We start from the raw sequence: 21767 nt of genomic DNA on the forward strand, positions 1-21767 counted from the left end.
CCTAGTTCCTCAGCAGTCAATCTAATTTTTGACATGCTGTCACACTGCACCACAAACTTTGATCTTAGCTAACTGTATGACACAAGACTGTCCCACACATGCACAAAGGGGCAGAGACATGTTAATGTTCTGAGTTTACCAAGCAGGAACTCTACTCGTTTAAAATCTTTGAAAATCTGCAGAGTTGTCTGCGGAATTCTGCGGCTGCAGATTCCATGTGGGCCTGCTGATCACTCACAGAGCAAGAGGGCATGAATGGACAGGGCACGGTCCGCTCTGCATGACATGTTTGAGGAGATTATGGAGGAGCACAGCGAATTAATGGTTTCTTCTATATTTGGTTGCTTTTCTAATAACATTTAATTGCATTAATGTATGTCTCATGAAAATAATGTTTTTGTTGGGCTAAGTACTAAAAAACTCCTCACTGAGTAGATAGTTGTAGGTTTAAAAAGGCTTTTTTTGCAATTTTTTCAAAAAAAAAATTTCATGAGAAAGAAAGTTATATTAAAGGTTGTTTTATAAATCAGTATTAGCGTATTGAAGGGCTGAATGACTTTAAAACAGTTCAGTTATTCTTTTATAGATTACTTTTTGTTTCCTTCACACAAAAGAGAAAATAAATAACAAAAAAAACAACAACAAAAAAGTCTGTATCGGTTATCGTTCAAATTATTTTAAAAATCGGCCCAGAATTTCCATATCAGTGCATCCCTACTAATAAGTCCCCCTTTTTTTCCCAGCGATAACTACACTACATGACTGACAAGGAATATTTTGAAAGTAAATCACCATAAAAATAAGCCAGTAATTCAATAAAAAAGAAAAAACATCGATAAGTCAACAAAAATAAAAGCAATGAGAGTTTAGTATAGGATGGAGACAATAAAACACACCATAGCAAGCAAATACAAACAAATAAAAACAGCTGAAAAAAAAATCACATAGAACAGAAAACCAGCTTTTTTACTGAGTAAATGACTAACTAACTATAACTATAAATGAACACAAACAACCTGAACGCTCTCACACTGTAGAAGGTGAATTTGGAAATATTTATCTTTTCCAGACCTAAATTAAAAACCAATCAAACCTTGAAAAACCCACATCATAGGAAGTTAAATATCACAACTGCTAAACCAAATGCAAACCACCAGTACCAGGACATCACAACAAATATACCAGAGAAGAACAACAAAGTATCCCATGAGCTATAATACAAACAAATGAACTTTGCAGGTTATCTTAATGATTTGGAAAATGGCCTGAAGTTGTTTGTGATGACCGCAGGATCAGGTCTCTGTTTTTACCTCAAAGCTCACTTATCAAATATCACGAGGTAATAAATCCCTTGCCGTCTGTCTGAATCATTATAGCATTTCCCATTCAAACAGGGCATGAAAATTACATTTAAATTAAAATATTAAAATCTGCCCATATTTGTGGAACCACCTGTACTGTATGTAAATGTACTTAGCAAAGGCCTATGGTTGCTGATGGTCTTAAAACTACATAATTTCAATGCATGGCGAAGATCCAAGTGACAGAAAAGACAGAGGAGAGAGGTGCGTGAGAGCAGAACTGTCTTTTAGTTAAAACTTGTTTCAATATGTAAATTATCAGGGTGACAATGCATTTAATATGACATCAATACAATTTTAAATTATTGGCAAAGTATGATTTCTATTCTTGATCTGCATGAGATGTTTTATCTGCTTTCCAAACAGCCCACAGAACAAGTTCGCATGTGTGCTGTGCTTCATTACCCTATGCAAAAAACTGGTGGCCTGAGACAAAAGGAGTCCATGAGCTGGATGACTGAGAGGAAAAGCTTTGGCCTACACAGGGCCACTGTTGACACAATGCCGTGTTTTTACAATGTGATTAATGGTTAAAGACAGCAAATCATTGAATGAAGCTAAAGATGTAATGCAGTGTGATTTTAAATTTCCTCAACTGTGGCCAAACTGTAAATTTAGTAGAGTTTGTGAGATTGCCAAAAATCCATTTAAACTAACCCCTTCTGGAGACCTTACATTTTAAAGGTTTCAGTTGTGCTATTTTTTACAAAAGGGAGTTCTTGAAAACAATCATCATGACTAACAAGTTGAGAGTCTAATTTATCAATGTATTTATCAAAGTTTCATATTCAGGCAACTTTTCATATTACTGGCAATAGTTACAGCAATAGCTGTACATAGAGCTTATATCCTGCAGATGGATAGGTGAGTAGTAAAACGTTAAGTCTAAATGCAGCTGGTCTGAGGAATCACAGATCTAAAGAATACGTTCAATTTCTGAACACTTCTGATACTTTTTATGATTTGTTGTGCACATTGTTGTATTTAGTTAGGTCTCTACTTTTGACTGCATTGTTAAACAAGCAAAATAAGGAAATATTTTATTTACCCCCCTACTTAGCATTTGTAAGCTGTTAGTAAACCGTTAATACATGGTATACAATTTAGTTTTAAGCAGGAAGAACATTTTGTGTTTTGATCAACAGATCCTGCTGTGAAGTACGTGGTGACTGGTATTAAAAGATAATGAATGATTGACAACATAATATAACACAGTTGTTAACCCTTTCATGCATGAAGTATTAAATCCAGAGGTAATTCAAATTTTAGTGTTTGTTTTTACTTTTATACAAGTGAAAAATCATACCAATAACGTTTTTTTTTTTTTTTTTTCAATTAATGTTATTGTGAAGGAAGTATGTAAATGTCCACTGTAGAGACTTAAATCTTTTTATTGTTAAAAAATCTCTTGTACAACTTTTTTCCTGTGACTGAATGAATCTGTCCACTCCAGTGGACAAAGGGTATATTCTTCCCATTGGACCCTTTTATAGATAAAAAAGAGACAATTTTAGGGAGACAATTGCAGACTATTTAATATTGCTTTTAATAAAAGAAGTTAAGTGCAAATTAAATCCTTATTTTAAATAACATACAAAAAAGGCGGAATCTAAATAGGCAGAATGTACACTATGGTGCATAACCTCCACTGGACAGGACAGATGTGTTTTCAGGCAGAGAAAAAATATGTACAAGAATAATGTTATCAAAATCTGAATAAAAGTATTTCTAACAACGTATTTAGTTGAAAAATATTATTTTATCCATCAGGTTTTATGAGAATAAGAGGATTTGACAGTTTTTACTGAGGTACTTGGTGCATCTTGTCTTCACTCCGCCATTTTGAATTTACAAAGCCATATCTCAAAATGACAAAGTGATACAAAGATAATAATTAGATGGTCAGATGGTTAGATTTATTAATTATTCACTAACACTTCTTCATTCTTCATGTGAAGTGAGCAAACTTTCGCTGATGAGGGAAATCAAGCAAGAAGAACTTTTTGTTTACTATTTATATTTCCATTTAGAGTGAAGAATGAATGAACAACTCCTTTATCACACTGTAAAGATGCATTACAGTTTGTAATCACATATAATTACACATAAATATGACAATATCATACTGTATTATCAATCAACTGTTTTAAGTGACTGATGAATGACTATAGAAACTCTGCTGCAACATGTCCTACTAAGTAATGTGATAGGATGATTTTATACTATAGCTGTGTTACACATGTGCCTCATAAACTGGATATCCTGTGGAGAATAAAGGCTGAGTTGTGTGTATGTGTGTGTGTGCTACCTACCCGGTGCGTTTGGTGATGGTGCCCAGGGTCATGGGCTGTTTGATCTGAGCCAGAGGCAGCACCACAGTGAGGCTGGGCAGTGGGGACAGCCGCGGGTTCCCCATGTTGTTATTTGTGAAGTTGTTGTACGAATCCTGGCTGCTCAGTTTGGCTAGAAACACAAAGAAATACAGGATTACTGAAAGTGTCCTCATTGAGTAGTATGGGATGTTCACTGGACAGCAAGGTCAGAGAAATCTCCTTTTCATGGAGATTTGGAACATAATGGACAAATATGTCAATCATGAGCCTTCCCAGGTAATGGTCGCAGAAAACTAAGAATCCCACTGAATACTGGAGCAACCTTTTATACATAATTCATTTTTCATTGCATAGTGGTTCCTTTTTCAGCTCAGTGCTCTTTACAGATGCTAATTGTCAACATTGCTCAGTTTGAATTAGATTAAAAACACACTCATTCACTTTTTCCATTCATTCACTTTAAATTGCGGACTAAGCATTCAGTGGACCACCAGAGGACTTTGTTTACAAAATTGAAACACCTTTCTCTTAAAAAAAAAAAAAAAAAAAGCCTTGTTTGAGTACTGTGCGGTATATTTTATTTCTTCCAACCCCTCACATGCACACACACGCAAAAACATATAACCCCGGGTTCAAGGCCTCCCGTGGAATGATTGGAAATAACCAACTCAAGATGCTACATTACAAAGGCTCGAGCTCTGCTTCTAGTGCCTGGCAGTCTGTTAATCAAGGCCAATCAACAGGCCCTACACACTGGTTCAACACACACACACACACACACACACACACACACACACACACACACACACACACTCAGATGATTCAAAGAAACACATCTCATCTCACATATCCCATGCAGCTCCAGCCAAACTTAATCAGGCCATGTCAAAGGGCTTCTTAAAGGCCTAATGACCTTAACCAGCAACATCAGCAGAGAGACCACTAGTTCACTGACTATTTAACTTAACACATACAGTTAGCCTACATCTTACTGGAAAACACATTTCAATAATATTTGTTTGAAAAGGCAGACTGACAATATATATATATATATAAAGCAGTAAATAATAATCAGGAAAAGCTGAATCTAATTACTTTTACTTCTATTTTTAAATGTCACATTGTCTACTGAAGATTAATGCATGGCAAGGCAGCTTTGACATACTGAACATCCACTGATTTGATTTTTAATTCAATGTAAGTTTTTCTGTCAATCTAAGTCAGGACCAAGAGAAATGTGGACTGCATCCTGGGAGGTAAAATATGTGACTTTGTGTAGGCATGTTTGGGTAACTTCATTACCCAAGGCTTGGAGCTGAAATAATCGATAATTGATTTCTACTTTCTACTGATGAAGGAATCTCAATAAAAACTGGTGACCATGTGTTGACGATGACATGTCACTGTTTTGATTTTTTTTTTAAATGTCATCTTTCAATGCTGTGACGACCACAAACCCAGTTCTGCTTACCTCTATTTTACTGGGCTAGCACAAATCTCAGGGCACACTCACACTAGGCAATCTGTACCATGCCCAAGCACGTTTGACCCTCAAAGTCCAGTTTGTTTGACTAGTGTGAGAGTTCCGTACCATGCTCAAGCATGGTTCACTTTCTTGGCCCTGACACTGTTGGAAGAGGTGTGCTTCGGCACGGAACGGTTGATCACACACGAGCACAAGCACGGGTGCGCAACGTGGACATGAAGTATAATCATGCGTATTACGCCACTTTGTATAATAAAGAAATCCAGGAATGTGAGAAGGCCATCTATGACCAAAACCACACAAACTAAGACACAAAAAAGTCAGTAAAGTTAGTCATATTCTCTGTGATGTTAGGCTTGATGTATGTACAAGTGGTGACCGTGCTCAGGCCCAGTTACAGCCGGAGCAATGTGAGTGCAGGGCAGTGGGGGACTGGGGAGGAGGGACAATTGTGCTTCGGCACGGCACAGAGCAACTGAGCCAAGAGTGAGTGCACCCTCAGAGAAGCTTATTACTGAACCTGGACAACTTTTGGTAAAATTTCATAATTTATAATTTATAAAGTTATAGTAAAGTAACAAACAATGAAATACTTTATAAACCATTTATTAAGCAATTGTTTATTACATTACATAGATATTTGTCCATCCAACTAACAGGTGTGATGGAAAGTATCACTTGAGAGTTCAGAACAGAAGTACACTCTTCTTGCATAGCATCATCACATTTTTTTACTTCCCAAGGAGGTTATGTTTTCACCCTTGTCCATTGGTTGGTTGGTTGGAACGTTTTTCCACAATTTGGGGATGGATGATGGGTCTCCACCCAGAATAGACCCCAATAACTTTTGTTGTTAATTCAGATAAAGGGAAAGACCCAGGAATTTATTTCTCACTTTCTTTAACATTGTAAGACAGGGCGTTTTTCAACATTTTCGCTGATTTCTCATGGAATAATGCATGGATCCTGAAGAAAAATATAAGGCGTACTAAGGTGGCTGGTGTATATATGAGTGAGTACAATTTGAAGTAGATCCTACATTTGGTGGTCTTAAATCATGGTTAAGCAGTTACTGTATGTTCGGTTTAAAATCTATACAGGGCTATCGAGTTTGATATTGGAGTTGGCTTGATTGAATAAAGAGGATTGTTGGGCCTTGGCAGAGGTATGTTCCCTGCCTAGTACTGTTCTAGTAAATAGTACTAATGTTTCAGTCCCCATAGGCCTTCATCAAGAGTGTTTACTGCACAAATAATAAACGCAACTTTCTGAACAATGACATACTACTCGAGGTAGGTGTACTCATACGGGTTTCTTTTGTAAAGTTGGTAGGATGACCCTTTCATACAATGAGAAAAGAAACAGTCACATTGAAACAGTTACATAGAAACATTTCACTATAGGGGTTAGAAAAATGGGGATTATAAAACAAATATGTTTGTAATCCTAGGGCAATAGGAACAACAAAAAGAAGTGTATCCTGCTGATTCAATGGGCAGCCCAAGGAAAATTCCAAGTTCAAGTGCTTTCAAAAGAAATAAAGAGCAAACCTGTGGGTGCACCACAATAACCTCTCTGAATGTTTTCCTTGTTCCATTTGTTGCCTTAATAGATGAGTGACAGTCTCGTAACATAAAGGAATGAAAAGGAGGGAGGGGGACGCAGAGACAAAGAAAACAAGGCAGACATCAAAGGTTACAATAAAGGTAGAGTAGGAGAGTGCCTCGTCATTATTTGGAAGGAGCGATCAAGAGGAGGCTGAATGCGAGCGGAAAGGGACTGCTGAGTGTTTTGGTCCAGTCTTTTAGATCATTAACGTGTAGCTCCGAGTTTCATTAGTCCTGCCAAACCTCTGCTTTGTGGCCCTCCAAGGCCTGTCGCTTAGACCTCCGCTGGCCAACAATGCTGTGTGACCTTCAGATGGGGAGAGGAGACCATTACACAAACCCGTCCTTCATTTCCCTCTGCTCCTCTCTTGGTCAGACTAACAGCAGTCTGTACCAGGGCAGCTCCTGAAAGCCCTTCACATTTCAAAAGTGCTACACCCCCAGAGCCCAGGCAGCCACCTTTTGTGTTGAGGGGAGGGGGCAGACCAGAAAACAAATCTGTACAGGAAGCAGCCTGAAAAGCCATAATGGTGCTTCAGCTAAGAGGGGAGAAGAGGGTGAGGACTGGGGGTGGGGGTATCAATAAATTTAGCATCCTCATCCAAAACGGACTTTTCACTTTTGCCCTACTGCATTATCCCTCGTCATCCCCCACCCTTAAAAATAAGCCTGCTGTGGATTGTTGAACAGGTGTGGCCAGACTGAGACGCAGAGTTATGATCACTGTTGATCAAACTGTCATACCCTGCTGTCACTCAAGCCCAAGGGATCTAAATTATCACAGGCCCCACCCCAGTGAAAACAAGTAGGTGTGGAAGGAGCGATCACGCACCGGCAGAAGACGATACATGAATAGACGTGGAGAGACAGACAGCAAGGGTGTGTGGGTGGTGCATGTTTGTGTAGGCGTGGTGGAGGGTTGCAGACAGAATGAGTCAAAGTATGGTGGGGGAGAGAGGGACATTGATCAAGACAAGGTTTAGTTTCTAAGAAGTGAAATTAGTTTACGCACTAAAAAGGTGTGTACATTTTTTTTGTGTGTGTTTTTTGGAGAACGGAACAGTTCTGAAAAATAATCAAATATCCTGAATCTCCCTTCCTGTTTCCATGATAGTCCAGATATATCATGGAAGGGGGATAGGAGGAAATCTGAATGTCGTTTGTGTTTTTTTCTTATCACTTACATTTTGTGTGTCTTTCAGCCAAACAAGTCTTAAACTGATAAATCAGAAACAGAAATACAATCTGAAATATGGTGAAGGTATAATTAACTTGCAATAACTAAAAAGAAAACGTTAGAATGCACACAGAAAGTTAAACAGTGATTTTTTTACCTGACAAGGATCAAACTAATAGAAATGTTATTGACAGTATAGATTCAACTACACGTAAACTAGAGCTTCACAATACTGGAAAAAAACTGACGTGATATTTTGGTTATCTGTGATATATTTTGCAATATGAAAAAATACAGGAATTTCCTCCACATAATTGAATAGCTCTTTATGGAATTAATGAATCATTATAGAAACATTGGGGTGATTTTGTGGCGGAGTGCGTTTTATCAAACAACCAAAATAGGCCCAAAAGAACCAAAAAAGTTGTTGTATGACATGCTGGCTCACTTGATATTGCACATCCTGCAATATAACTATTGCTCATGCACACATTGTGATATCAATGCTGAAAGTATATGTTGTGCAGCCCTATCTCAAACACCAAAAACAGACAAAAACTAAAATAAAAAAAGTCAGGTCACAAGGTGTGCAACTCATGCGTACTTCAGACCAGCATAAAACACATTTTCTGGAGAGTTCGATGTGATTTGGTGAAGTGGATATGGAAAAGACTGAATGCGATATTGTTCTTTAAGGTTGTTATCAACTTCACTGAGTGTGTACTTAAATGTAATATAATTGAATTTGTGCTTTGTAAACTTTATTGATCATTACGTGCTATATTGTTATTGTTCTTAATAATTCTGTTTGTCCTTTTGCAATTTTTGCCATGTCATTTCCCTGCCTTTAAGTCATTTTCATTTTATGAGTGCATTAATCGAAATCATTACTGATTACATTTCCGACAAAGGATGACAATGGTTGAGATACTGCTGCAGATGACTGTTTGCAGATATAATACTATAATTAGTGCCAATAGTAGCAGTGGGCCAGGATGGCACCTTTAACACTGTGCAGCTGTGAAATATCACCTTGATGCTGTTACTTTCATTTAAGTGGTGGAGCAGACATATGCAAACAACTGATTAAGGGCGTGTCTGCATCCACCGATGGCTAAAAGTGGAAGTGAAATCGGACTTGTGCATGTGTTTATAATTTCACAAAGATTAAAATGTATGAAAGAGAACCATGTGTACACGCACCTTTATACATCTGATGAAAGGACTGTAAATATTTTCTGCATATTTTGCATTTGTGTGTACAAGCACCTTTACTCTTTTTCAAAGATTTAAGATTTCCATTCAGATTTAGATACTACTGATCACATTCATGTTGGAGTCAAAAAACCACAGACCACAAAATCTGGCCTAAATATTAAAGGGCTTTTGCCATATTTACTGTATCACTAGGTGTTACTTCTACAGTACTGTCATTACAACCTTTGCCACACTATAACTATTACTTCAGCATTGCTTGAAACTACTGCTAATGCTGAAGTTTTGGTCTCATCATAATCATCTTTTAAACTACCCGTTGAAATGTAACTATGGACTTGGCACATGTTCCCAACTATAGCAGAAGTATCTGAGTATTATTTATAATCATTTCAAACGGAAAAACAGAGTCTGTGCAGAAAAAAGGTAGAAAGGAGGCCAGAAGGGAAAAGGCTGGCCCAGGCTACTACAAAGAGAAAGAGAGAGAGAGAGAGAGCAAGGTAGACAGATGAGAGGCGTCTGGCAGACATATAGCTCTAGACGGAGGCCATGATTTGATTAATGACCGGGGCGTGATGTGCCCAAGCACTGATACATGACAACCCCATGGAAAGAAGATCCATCAATGCAAATCCGGCTCCGTCGCCGTCGTCGAGAAAAAACTCTGACCCTGCCAAAAAGTCACACTGTCACCTGACCCCCGTCTCTCTTTTTCCCTTAATCCAACCATCCATCCAGCTCTCTGCCGTCCATCCATCCATCTATCCATCCATCTCTCCCTGTCCCAACAGCATTTGCATTCTATTCTCGCATTAAGCCTCTCTCTTTATCCTTCACGCACTTTCTCTCTCCTCAGCTGCCCCGTGTCACGCTATCTCATGTTTCTCTCAACTCTTTTAATACCTACTTTGCATCCAATACAAGCAGGAAGCTTCCAATGAGGAGGCGACGTGCGACAGGACAAGCTCCAAAGACTGCGTGTATCCACACAAACACTTCGTCTTATTTGAATTGTTCTGCCAGAGAGGATATTTCAGTCAAAAGAAAAAAAAAACAAAAACTCTAGTGTGTCTGAAGAGGAACTGGGTTGGGAGATGTAAGGAAGCAGCAGGTTAGGCAGGCTGATGCTTTGGGAATTAGGAGAGACCTTGGACCTGAAGATGATATTGCAGCTGTGAGACGGGGGGTTGAGAAAGAGGAGGAGTATGGAAGACAAGAAAAAAGCTACCTCGTCCCAGCGGGGGAATACTTTTATGGATGCGACTAGACATTGTGCATTTGAAGATGTTTTTGGATTGAAGCTGATATTTTTGCGTTTACTTCCTATTTCCAGGGCCAAAAAAAAAGAAAAGAAAAAAAAAAACTTTTTCTGCACGCCAATAGTTGTAGTGTGTAATAAACTGTGCTAGCTGATCACTGTGCTTGACAGAACTGAACCCAGGCAGCAAAATCTCTGCAACAGCATTTGGATCATGGATCCTAATCAGCCACTGAAACCTCTGTTAGGGATTAACCGCTGTGGAAGGCTGGGTGAGGCAGGTTTTATTTCACGGTTTCATAAACAAACATACCAACAAGAACACACACGCTCAAAATGGATTTGAACTTAATCACACAGCATAAAAAGTGCCGGTTCTGAAGCTGCTGTACAAACTCACAGTGGAATATTTTTTCTGTAGACAGTAAACTCCCACACTTTCTTCAAATAAAAAATGATTGATTACAACAATATGGTGCTGAGATCTTTGTGGGTCAAATACCTATAAGCTGGTGATGGAAAACATGGCTTTCTTGTTACTGCCTGACTGATATTAGAGCTGGGTGTCAAACCTCAATACTTTGGCACCAATATACGTATACCAACAAAAACTAGAACACCATTCAGTAAAGTGCATACGGATGCCAAGACCAAGCAGACCCCTTAAATTCAATCAAGCCTAATCCAATATCTAAATTGTTGCCGTATAGAGGCTGACAGAAAGACTTCCCTCGAGAAAAACATATTTAAATCCGCTAGATCTGGATTTTTATGAGGATCCACATCAAAATGTACTCAAAAAATAAATTAAATAAAAAAAATAGTAATCTTACAACACTACGGTTTTAGAACAAAAGGTTGTTGTCCCTTTATGCTACATAAGCAAATAACAACAGTGGAATGTTTGGCCAGCACAATCTCAGGAGCATGAGGAGATACCAGGAGGCCGGCTGTTACACGTGGAAAGCTGGGCAGGGCTGTAGAAGGGCATCAACCCAGCAGCAGGACTGGTATCTGCTCCTCTGTGCGAGGAGGAACAGGAAGAGCACTGCCAGAGCCCTAGGAAATGACCTCCAGCAGGCTAATGGTGTGCATGTTTCTGACCAAACTCTCAGAAACAGACTCCATGAGGGTGGCATGAGGGCCTGGTGTCCTCTAGTGGAACCTGTGCTAACAGCCCAGCATGTAGCTCGATTGGCATTCGCAAGAGAACACCAGAATTGGCAGGTCCTCCATTGGTGCCCCGTTCTCTTCACAGATGAGAGCAGGTTCACACTGAGCACATGTGACAAGCGTGAAAGAATCTGGAGACATCATGGTGAACATTATGCTGCCTGTGACCGTCATCCAGCATGACCGGTTTGGCGGTGGGTCAGTTATGGTCTTCTTGGAGGGTCACACAGACCTCCATGTAAGCCAGTGTTAGGTACCGGGATGAAATCCTGCGATTGTCAGACCTTACGCTGCTGCAGTGGGCCCTGGGTTCCTCCTGATGAAGGACAATGCCTGGCCTCATGTGGCCAGAGTCTGTAGGCAGTTCCTGGATGACGAAGGCATTGATGCCATTGACTTTCCCTCTTGTTCCCCTGACCTAAATCCAATTGAGCACCTATGGGACGTTATGTATCGGTGCATTCAACGGCGCCAAGTACCACCACCGACTGTCCAGGAGCTGACTGATGCCCTGATCCAAGTCAGGGATGAGATCCCCCAGGGCACCATCCACCGAGTCATCAGGAGCATGCCCAGATGTTGTAGGGAGTGCATACAGACACGGGGGGGTCATACACACTACTGAGTCACATTATGAGTTGCCGTGATAAATTTCACACAAGTTGGATCAGCCTGTAATTTAAATGTCTTACTTTGATTTTTGTTGTGATTTTGAATCCAGCCTTCAGTGGGTTGATGATTTTGGTTTCCACCGACAGTTGTTATGTCATTTTGTTCTCAACAAATTATACACAGTACATCCATAAAAATTTTCAACTTGAATAATTCATTGATCAAGATCTGATGTGTTATTAAAGTGTTCCCTTAATTCTTCTGAGCAGCGTAGTTACAACGCTTCCGATATGGCACAAGTCTGAACTGAATATTGTGACATCAATGTAAAGACTTCGTAAAGATGGAAACAAACAGCAGCACAAGGTTAAATTCACATACAGAGAATAAATGGATGTCATGTGTCACCTTTAATAAAATCAGCAAAAATGTGTGAAACAAACCATGAAGCCGATGTCGATAAATCAATGGTAAGTTGTCTAAGAGCTTCTTCTCATGTCACGTTAGCCTATTAAAACATTTTCATTCATTATAAAATGAATGGGATCTTGTAACATCCTATAGTCCTATAACATCCTTTACTCCAAATACTTTTTAAGTTATGATTTTTTTCAGTTTGGCCAAAATTGCAGCATTTTAGTGATTCTTTTTGTATATTCTAAACCTCATCAATCACTCATTTTCCACTGGATTGGGTTGAACTTTGTCCTGAACCTCCAAGAGACCCTAAGGAAACTTGGCGACCTTCATTAATTTAAAAATGTGTAGATTAATGTAGTTCTATCACATCTAGAAGTTATTTGGTCCTGCATAAAAAACTGACTGCCACAGATCTTGTTAAATATAGCTTCGGAGTTCATAAACACACTTTCGGGGTTATTTTGACATTAGATTTACCTAAGAAGGATTATTTTTATTCCCTTGAAACTTTAGTTTGTGAAAGTGTTGATATTCATTGCAAATATATCGAAAATTCAAAGATGTTATATTACTCGTTCATCATTTCTAATTTTTGAAATAAGCACATTTTTCACACTTTTGCTGGCTGTAATGTTATATTCAGTGGTTTTATTTCATCTGTAGATATTTGTACTGTGTTGACCTCAAGGTTTTCTATCTGTCTGATATCTACTGAATCTGTCTTTCATTGGATTTCAGAAATTTGCATGTTACAGCTTGTAATTGCTTCGGTAGTTGCATTTACGTCTGGACAAAATACTAATCTTACTTCCTTAGCTCAATACACATATATTATTTCACAATTTCTCTGGATGAATTTGTGACATAATCAAGTTGCATTGAAATAATACAGCAAGTCTGCGATAACCCCACCTGAAACAGGTTTGGGTGGTAACTGCAAAATGGATTGCAAAATAACCAGAATTATTTAAAAAGGTACAATAAAAATTTATTTCATCATTTAGCAGTTTGACATGATGGTGAGATCATGGAGCCCTGCTCTCTTGGAAACTCCTAGAATAAGAGGCCAACTGTCACAAGACAGCCTATGGAGAGGTTGAGGGTTTTTTTTAAGTTTGGCTGAGTTGTTGATGTCAGAAATTAGAATTTTTGATTTCAAAATATCAAGATATGTAGTATATTGTGTTTCACAATATAGCCTAAAAATACTGCAATATTATTTTAAGCCATATTAGGCTGTATTGCCCACCCAGATATTTAGTCACTTTCTGATATCATAAAATAGACAGTAGAATTCTATATCCTATCTAATAAATGATGACATTGATGAGGGAGATTTATTAGGTTGATCAAACAGTTGAGAAGTAGATTCAAGCATCCATATGGAATTTTAGACTAAATTGTTTTGAGATTACGTCTACCAGTGTTAAAATTTTAGATTTTTTTTTTCATTAAAAAAACAAAACGTTAAATCATATTGATATTCCCCATACCTAGGTATCAAAAAGTATTCATAAAAATTGTCCCTGAAACATAAAGGGTGGATTTGCACCATTTAAAAATAACGTACATCTAACAAAGTCACCAACAGTTTGGTCTTCGATAACTAACCAATATCGGCAGACCTGTATCAGTCTGTCTCCACTTTCTACCATTCATTCCTTGAAGTTTCCCAGACATGTTAGAGGAGGGAGGGATTAAAGCAGGGCAGAGGAGAAGAATGGGGGGGTGGGGGGTGGGGGTCTTTCTCTGCAGGAGGAGAAAGCTGTTCTACCATCCCAATTCCCCAAAGTATCATTATTAAAACACTCACTTCCACAGGGGTGGAAAGAGAGGGAGAGAGAAAAAAAACAGAAGGAAAGAAAAAGGGAGAGATAGACAGCAGGGAGGGCTAAAAATGGTTGAACACAAAAGGGGAAGAAAAAAAAAAGAAAAAGGCGCGGGGATCCCCCACTGGACAGAGTAAAAACAAATTAAAAGAGCCCTTATAAAACACAGATGCTGCAAAGAAAATAAACTTCACAAGATTTACTGTTTTGCAAAGGAATCTGAGGACTGGTGGAAAAGACATCAGGCTTTTTTTTCTCCTCCTCCTTCCTTTTTTCTTTCCCTCTCAGGTAATGTTGCAGCAGAGAGATCTATCTCCTCAGTTTTCCCTCCCCCCCACTCTTTTTTCATTGTAGGGCGATCTTGCTCGTCTGCTATTTTCAGTAGGAGTTAAGAGTCGAGGTCAGGCCGGCCTGTGTGAAAATGGCTTCCTGCCCGGTCCCCCGCTCCCAAACCGCAAGCTAACGGGGAGGTTTTTATTAACAGCCCTATTTGGGAACATTTTTTGAACATTTTGTGTTTTTATTGACGTTTCTCATGTCAGGCAGCTAAAAAAAACAGACGCTCTACAAAAAAATTCCCAGGACATGATTTTTCTAATTTTGTCATAAAACTTGAGAGCATAGAAAAAGAAAAGAAAGTGAGATTTTACAGTGTGTAACATGCTGTATATGGCATACGAGTGGCGTGGTAGTTTGTGCTGTAATGAAGAGGAAAAAGCAGCAGGCGGGAGGAAAAAAAACTACAAACAATACAGAAGCAGAACATGTCTGCATGTAGAAACACACATGGTCACTTCTGACAAACAAGCAAAGATAATCATGAGAAAACAATTATGTGAAAGGAACGCACGCAAACATGAAAACACACACGCTCGCACACACAAACGTCACCCTGAAATCAGATCTACAAGTTTACAGCATGTCAGTATTTACAAGGCTTCATCAGACTGCGCTGAGTCTACAGCAAGAAGAGCTGGGAGGGGGTCAGACAGCTCCACTGGATCAGATGACACCCACACTCCATATGTGTGTACACGAGTGTGTACGAGAGTGTGTGTGTGTGTGTGTGTGTGTGTGTGTGTGTGTGTGTGTGTGTGTGTATAGCCATCATCTGATTTGGGTCAAGGAGCTGGTACCTCACAGTAAATAGGGATGGGTTATGGCCATGATTGGATGTTTGGGAAAGAAGGGAGGGTGGATCCTGGCTGGACTGTTTTTTTTCTCTCAAATCAACATAACTAAGTGGGAAATTTAACCTGTCCAGTTTCCAAAATAACACTAAAATGTACAAGATATGAAGTAATTGCCTAAAAGTTGACACAAAATTGTAAATCAGTTATTTGATTTGTTAACTTGAATGAAGGAAGAAAAATATGCAAGACTTTCAGGAGAGGAACATGTGAAGAAGTTCTCACAATGTCTTGTACTGGGTTACACTATAAAAAAATAATAATTTGTATAACTTATTTTTGTAGCCAAAACACAACTTTATGCCAAATATGGAGACTAAAATAATACATTTTGGGCTCAATTCATTCTATCTAACCGATAATTACCTGCATCTCCTAGCCAACACTGATAAGATAATTGATGATTTCACATTTTTATTTTTTAAAAAGAAGCTTCTAACCTGCAGTTTGTGCACACCTGAGGGTAAGAAAGTGTTAAGATGCAGTGATGGTGGTGGTTTAATTTTCAATAGATCCGATTAGATTTGTTGTGTTAAAACCTGTAGACTTTTCCTCCTCGCAGAACATGTATTGTTTGCTGCGCTTGTTCTTCTTCTCCTTTTTCTTTGTGTTTATTGGCAGATTGCAAACCAGCTTTAAAGCTGCATACCGCCACCTACTGTATCAGAGTGTGTAGACGCCATGCTTGTTGAGTCCATGAAAGCCACTTGGTTTCGTGTTATCATCCATATTTATCAGCTATTATTTCACTGATATGATAAATAGCCAATAACATAAACTTCCCATTTTAGGGCCAATAATTTATCATCCCAATACATACTGTGCATCCTTTGTTTAATAACATTGTAAACTGTAGGATATAGAGTAGAGTAGACTGATACTGGATTGATAATTTCTGAAAAAAATACAAAACTGAAAACTGATTTTGAGTTGATTTTCAGAATACACTTCAGTGTTTTGAATGCCAATGGGGCTTTTTTTTTAAAGATATTAATACTGGGCAAGGATGGACAAATCTAAGTACAATTGCAGCTAATTTAAGTAATTTATATATTTTAGTTTGAGTTGGATCAGAATGAAAACAGCAACCATCATCAAGGAAAAACAGGATGGAGTTAAGAGAAGAGGAAGAATTTCATCATAATTTTCTTCAACAGCAACACAACATTAAAAATGAACTGCATAGTGTGTGTACAAAATATTTTAAACAAAACAATAAGACAATATTGGTATTTTTAACGTTTTAATTCTTAATCAAAAATAACTGAAGGAGTAGAGGAAGTAGAGGAAACAATAAGACCGCCGATAATGCAATGTCTTTGCTGCTGTCACAGCTCTCCTACACTGTCTTTATGAGAAACTGGATGAAAATCAGGATCAGGCCAAACAGCAACGTTCAACATTTCCTTCATGATCATAATATTAGAAAAGTGACTAATGGTGATTTTCCTGCAGTCAATGCAGAGTTCATACCACTCTTTTTTTTACTAAAGTATTTTATCACAACAGTCCATCTTCTTTCATCTGCATTAACCATATAACATTCCAAGCCCTCTCATGCTCCACACTACATTAAAACACACACACAGACACACAGACACACACACACAGAGAGAGAGAGAGAGAGAGAGAGAGTGAGAGAGAGAGAGAGAGAGAGAGAGAGAGAGAGAGAGAGAGAGCGCTCTGATTTGATTTTGTTATTTAAAAACGAGCCTGATATAATGCTGATTGACTGACATTACAGTTCTGTTGGGCTGTGACAGAAGCTCTGTTTGAATAGCAGGTAACAACCGCAGGCCCTTTTGATCCAAATTTAGCCGGCAGAGTTTTGACAGCATCTGAATCTGAATAAACCCTGTGTCAGAAACACTTAGACATGATACAGGTAACTTAAGAATAAAGAAGGACAAGGGTTCCCCTCAGAATCCTAGACGTGATGTAAAACTTGAATCTAACAGGTTAGTTATGCATGTCATGTTCAAATAGCACAAGTGGAAATTATTTTTTTGAATGCATTCGGTAAGAAATTATTACATGTATCCTTGAACTAATTAATTTGACAAATGTTTTCAGTTGTTTTCAATTAAGATAATCAAATTTTTATGATGTGTGTCTTCGTGTTGCTGTAACACAGTATTTCATAGACATACTAGTGACTCAGTTCCCACTACCTTAAAATAATTCATTCTGAAGAGAGACATTCCAGTCAAGTGTTTCCTACATTATATACTGTACATCCACAGTAGATCAGTAGGTGTACAGTATAAAACAGGAGGATATTTGGACTATATCGAGTGTCTACTTTATATTGGAACAATTTAGGTTACACAACCCCACACTGGAGTAAAACAAACATTTTAAAGGCGTTATGCTTCAAGAACAGACAAATAAAAAAGAAAATGAGGGTAAAACAAAGAAATGTATAAAGAAGATGGACACGCTGTAGCAGAGCAAAGGCGGGATGTAAAACCTATTGATTCTGTGACAATGGAAGGCTTTGGCTTTATAGAGTGTGCACTTTTCACATTGTAGGAAATAAGCTAGAAGCCACAAGTGCTGCCTGTGTGTAATGGCAAGCCAGCTTTATTTCTTTATCTCTACCTTCCAATTTTGCAAATCAAATAATGATGAGTGCAGCGGCGAGCACCCGGTGATAAGAGGGTTTAGTGGTTGTGGAGATTGAGTTATTAGGGTACGCATAAAAAGGACAGAGGTCTCTGGCGGAGCCCGAATGCCGGCCAAGATACATATTCCTCGCACTGTGTATTTTTGGTTGCTTTAAAAGCCCTAAAAGTACAGGGGAAGGCTAATTTTCAGGGTAAACAGCTTGTTCGATTGCAGTGTGGTTTTGCGCTGAGCTCTCCGTTTATTGACTCAAGCCGAGCTGGGCTCTGGCTCCTCTGCCGACCACAGGGAGAAGCCTGCCGCCGGAGCCTGCAACAAATACAAGCCGCTAACACTAGCTTACCTTTGATGGCACACAACTGTTAAATCAAATGTACTGAGTAATGTACAAAGCCTAATCCTCTTGACTATATGGCAGGTTGAGGGAAAAATGCTTTTAAAAGAACATCTGCTCCTTTATGAAAGCTATTTGTCATGTCCTATTCCCTGCTGCCTTGTAATTTGCAGGGTAAATTATTAGGATATATACAGTAGGATTTGAATGGGATGTTGCGTGTCCAATGAAATACATGAATTTTGACAACAAACTGTCTACAGAAAAGAAATCTTCATTTTAACAGTTTAAATGTTAAGCATAATATCTACATTAAAAAAGGTCTTCACTTCCTCCATCATCTTCTAAAGACAATAATGACAGAAGGAAAGAAAATGCCTAGAAGAAAAAGATTACAGCTGAGAGGTCTCTACATTCAACAAAAAAGTGTTCAGACTGCCTCTTAAAAAAAAAAGGAAAAAAAAAAAAAATCTCCAAAGGAGGGCTGCAAGTTGTTTTAGCTGGAGGAAGTGACCATTCATTAAAAAAGCCAGAGAAATTTCCCCTCTCTTTCACTGTTGTTAGATTTGTATCAAGGCAAAACCCTCGCAGCACAACTCAAGCTTTACAACTCCTTTCCTCCGTCTACACAGCCCGGCTGCTCTGCTCCTCCCTCTCCACACTACTGACAATCCTGACCACACAGCGCCACACGGCGGACAAGTCTGGTACTAAAATACAGGGCTGCCACTAAGCTTTAATGTAGAATTCAATGACTCTGGGTAACTATAGCAAAAGACTTCAGTGAACTATGATTCATGTATTACCCCTGCTTTATCAACGATTTCCACAAGATTTTTTGTATTCAAAACAATTTAATGTTTTGAAAGAACAAATAAATAATTCACTTCTTGGAAAATTAATTTTAGCAGTTTCGAGTGACAAATGTATTAACCATTAATGTTTCCTGATTATCCACAAATTCTTTGACTGTTCCTATTTATTTGTAGCTTCCACTGAGACACAGACGCACAACACAAATGTCCACGGATAAAACAAAGGAAGCAATGCTGTTGTCACTGATAAAACGTGTGAACTACATGTCAGGGGTGAGTGTGCCCGGATGCATGCTCGCAAATGCATGAAATATACAGGACAAGGTCAAACAGAGGGAGGCACTGACAACGTTGGTCCCTGTGGAAATCCTGACCCTTCTCTATTCTGTATGACCTCTCCACAATTATACCAGTGCCGATGCATACACAGGGCAACATATTTCTTGCTCAAAGGAGAGACAAACAGGAATAATTTTCATTTCTTCTCGTCTTCTCTGTGTTATGTTGTGCTACCTTTATAGAAAACTGAAGCATACCATCACTGTGTGAAAACCAACATATGACAAGGATATACCTGGTTGTATCTGGCCATTTTAGGTAATGGTAAAAATCAGTGAGAAGGAGGGCTTTAAGGTAGTATTTACATTTTAAAATGACTTTTGCATCAATGTGGTGAAGTGCCCTGAACTATAAAGATGTTACTTTCTCTGGATAAACAAGAAACAGAACAGACATTCACATTTGGTTAGCTTAAAAGCCATCGCTGACCGGACATTCTCACTACCATGTCCTTTAGGAGCTTTCCAACATATGATGTGATCTTTTTCAGCAAATAGAGTTCTCTTTAAATGTCTTTTAGTTTAAATTAAATTCTTTCAGTCTTAACTTTGTTAATGGACTAAAGATTGAAGGTAATAATATGAATTTCTATAATCATATCAACTACAATGGGAAATATAGCTAAGAAAAGAAGTTAAAATGAAAGCTCAAAGTTAAAATTAACAAACTTGGTGAACATGTGGGCCTGTGATGGCTTTACGAATGCTGGTTAGCTCAGTCTCAGGCTGGACACTGATCCAAGGCACACAGCTCATCATGATGACTGAAATCTGGACAAGTAATCTATCTCACTGTTTCATACTGTTTACACGTTTTTGAAATGAACATGCTAACTTGCTCTGTTAAATCCATCTTCTATGTGAAAAAGAGATTTCAACTTCAACTGCGCTCTGTAACTGTTTAACTAACAGTAACTATACTTTCAAAAACAGGGTCACAGTGAGGTCATGTACATACGTGTCACACACCAGCAGTTATGAGGTAATGTTTCCTTGGCATCGACCTCTGCAGAGCATTGGTGTTTTTCACCACACGACGATGACTGACGAAAGGGAGCGCTGGGGGGGAAGGGGGGGGGGATAAAACAAAAGTCCAAACCTAAATAAGCAAGCCGTCAGACTCTAATAGCAGAAAGGAAGTGCCCCTTTATCAACAAGTGAATTAACAGTTTCCCGTCACACCTTGTTTTTTGCCTCCCCCTTTCTCTCTGAACCAGCGCCAGGGCCCAGATGGCCCCGTGATCGGACCACCAGGGCTTCTGCTCGGTGAGGAAACAAATCTGTTGCACTGACTAATAGCCTCGTGTTGATGTTTTATGGTTGGGATGTGTATGACCAGCGCTGTGTATACACACGAAAGGCAGCCATGCATGGTAAAAAATGCACACCAAGTCATAACTGTCATGAGAGTGTCGCAGAAAAGGGAAAAGCAGAGACATTGAACAGTATTTCATGTTGAAAGTAGACAAACTGACTCCTGGTCAGTTGATAAAAGCCGGATCTCCATCTACTGCACTACAGGGCAAAGTACAGCCCTCCACAAAGAAATATGAGGGCAGATCAAATTAAAATATCAAAGATGGTTTTAAGATTATTATGAGTTGTTTTTGGAGCACTCGAAACCTGTTTGCACTGCACTGCTGTATTATACAGTCCTGTGGCTGGATCTGAAAAACATCTGAGTAATAAAACTCTACAGTGGCTGCCATATTCCTGGTATAGCCTCAGCAACCCTCTGCCCTGTGCACAGAAACTGCACTTTCTAATCAAGCCTTGTATGCGCTGGGCCGCAGACAAACCGCGCTTTACAGTATGGGACGGATACATTATGGGTCATCACCTCAAATGACAATACAGTGATCATACAGAGGAAAGGATTTGGGAAAAAAGAAAAAAAGGGGGGGAAGAAGGTGGGGTACTATATAGAGGGACGTAAATAGCCATTCCAGTTTTTAACTGTGACAAGAAGATGGCCAATTGCAGCCTCTATTTTT

At 38.8% G+C, this 21767-nt stretch overlaps 1 protein-coding gene across 1 annotated transcript in view; it reads right to left on the reverse strand.

Moving 5' to 3' along the window:
• The window catches only part of LOC141018216 (BCAS3 microtubule associated cell migration factor-like), a 295541-nt gene extending 274782 nt beyond the window's left edge, over window positions 1-20759 (reverse strand). Inside the window, exons 1-2 of the mRNA XM_073493140.1 lie at window positions 20743-20759; window positions 3674-3824 (exon numbers count right to left, since the gene is read on the reverse strand). Of these exons, the coding sequence (XP_073349241.1) occupies window positions 3674-3777 (104 nt within the window). The 5' untranslated portion in view covers window positions 3778-3824; window positions 20743-20759. The remainder of the gene's footprint in view (window positions 1-3673; window positions 3825-20742) is intronic.
• Window positions 20760-21767: the final 1008 nt, after the last annotated feature.

This window comes from Pagrus major, chromosome 2, assembly GCF_040436345.1.
Source record: "Pagrus major chromosome 2, Pma_NU_1.0".
NCBI classification, from domain to species: Eukaryota; Metazoa; Chordata; class Actinopteri; order Spariformes; family Sparidae; genus Pagrus; species Pagrus major.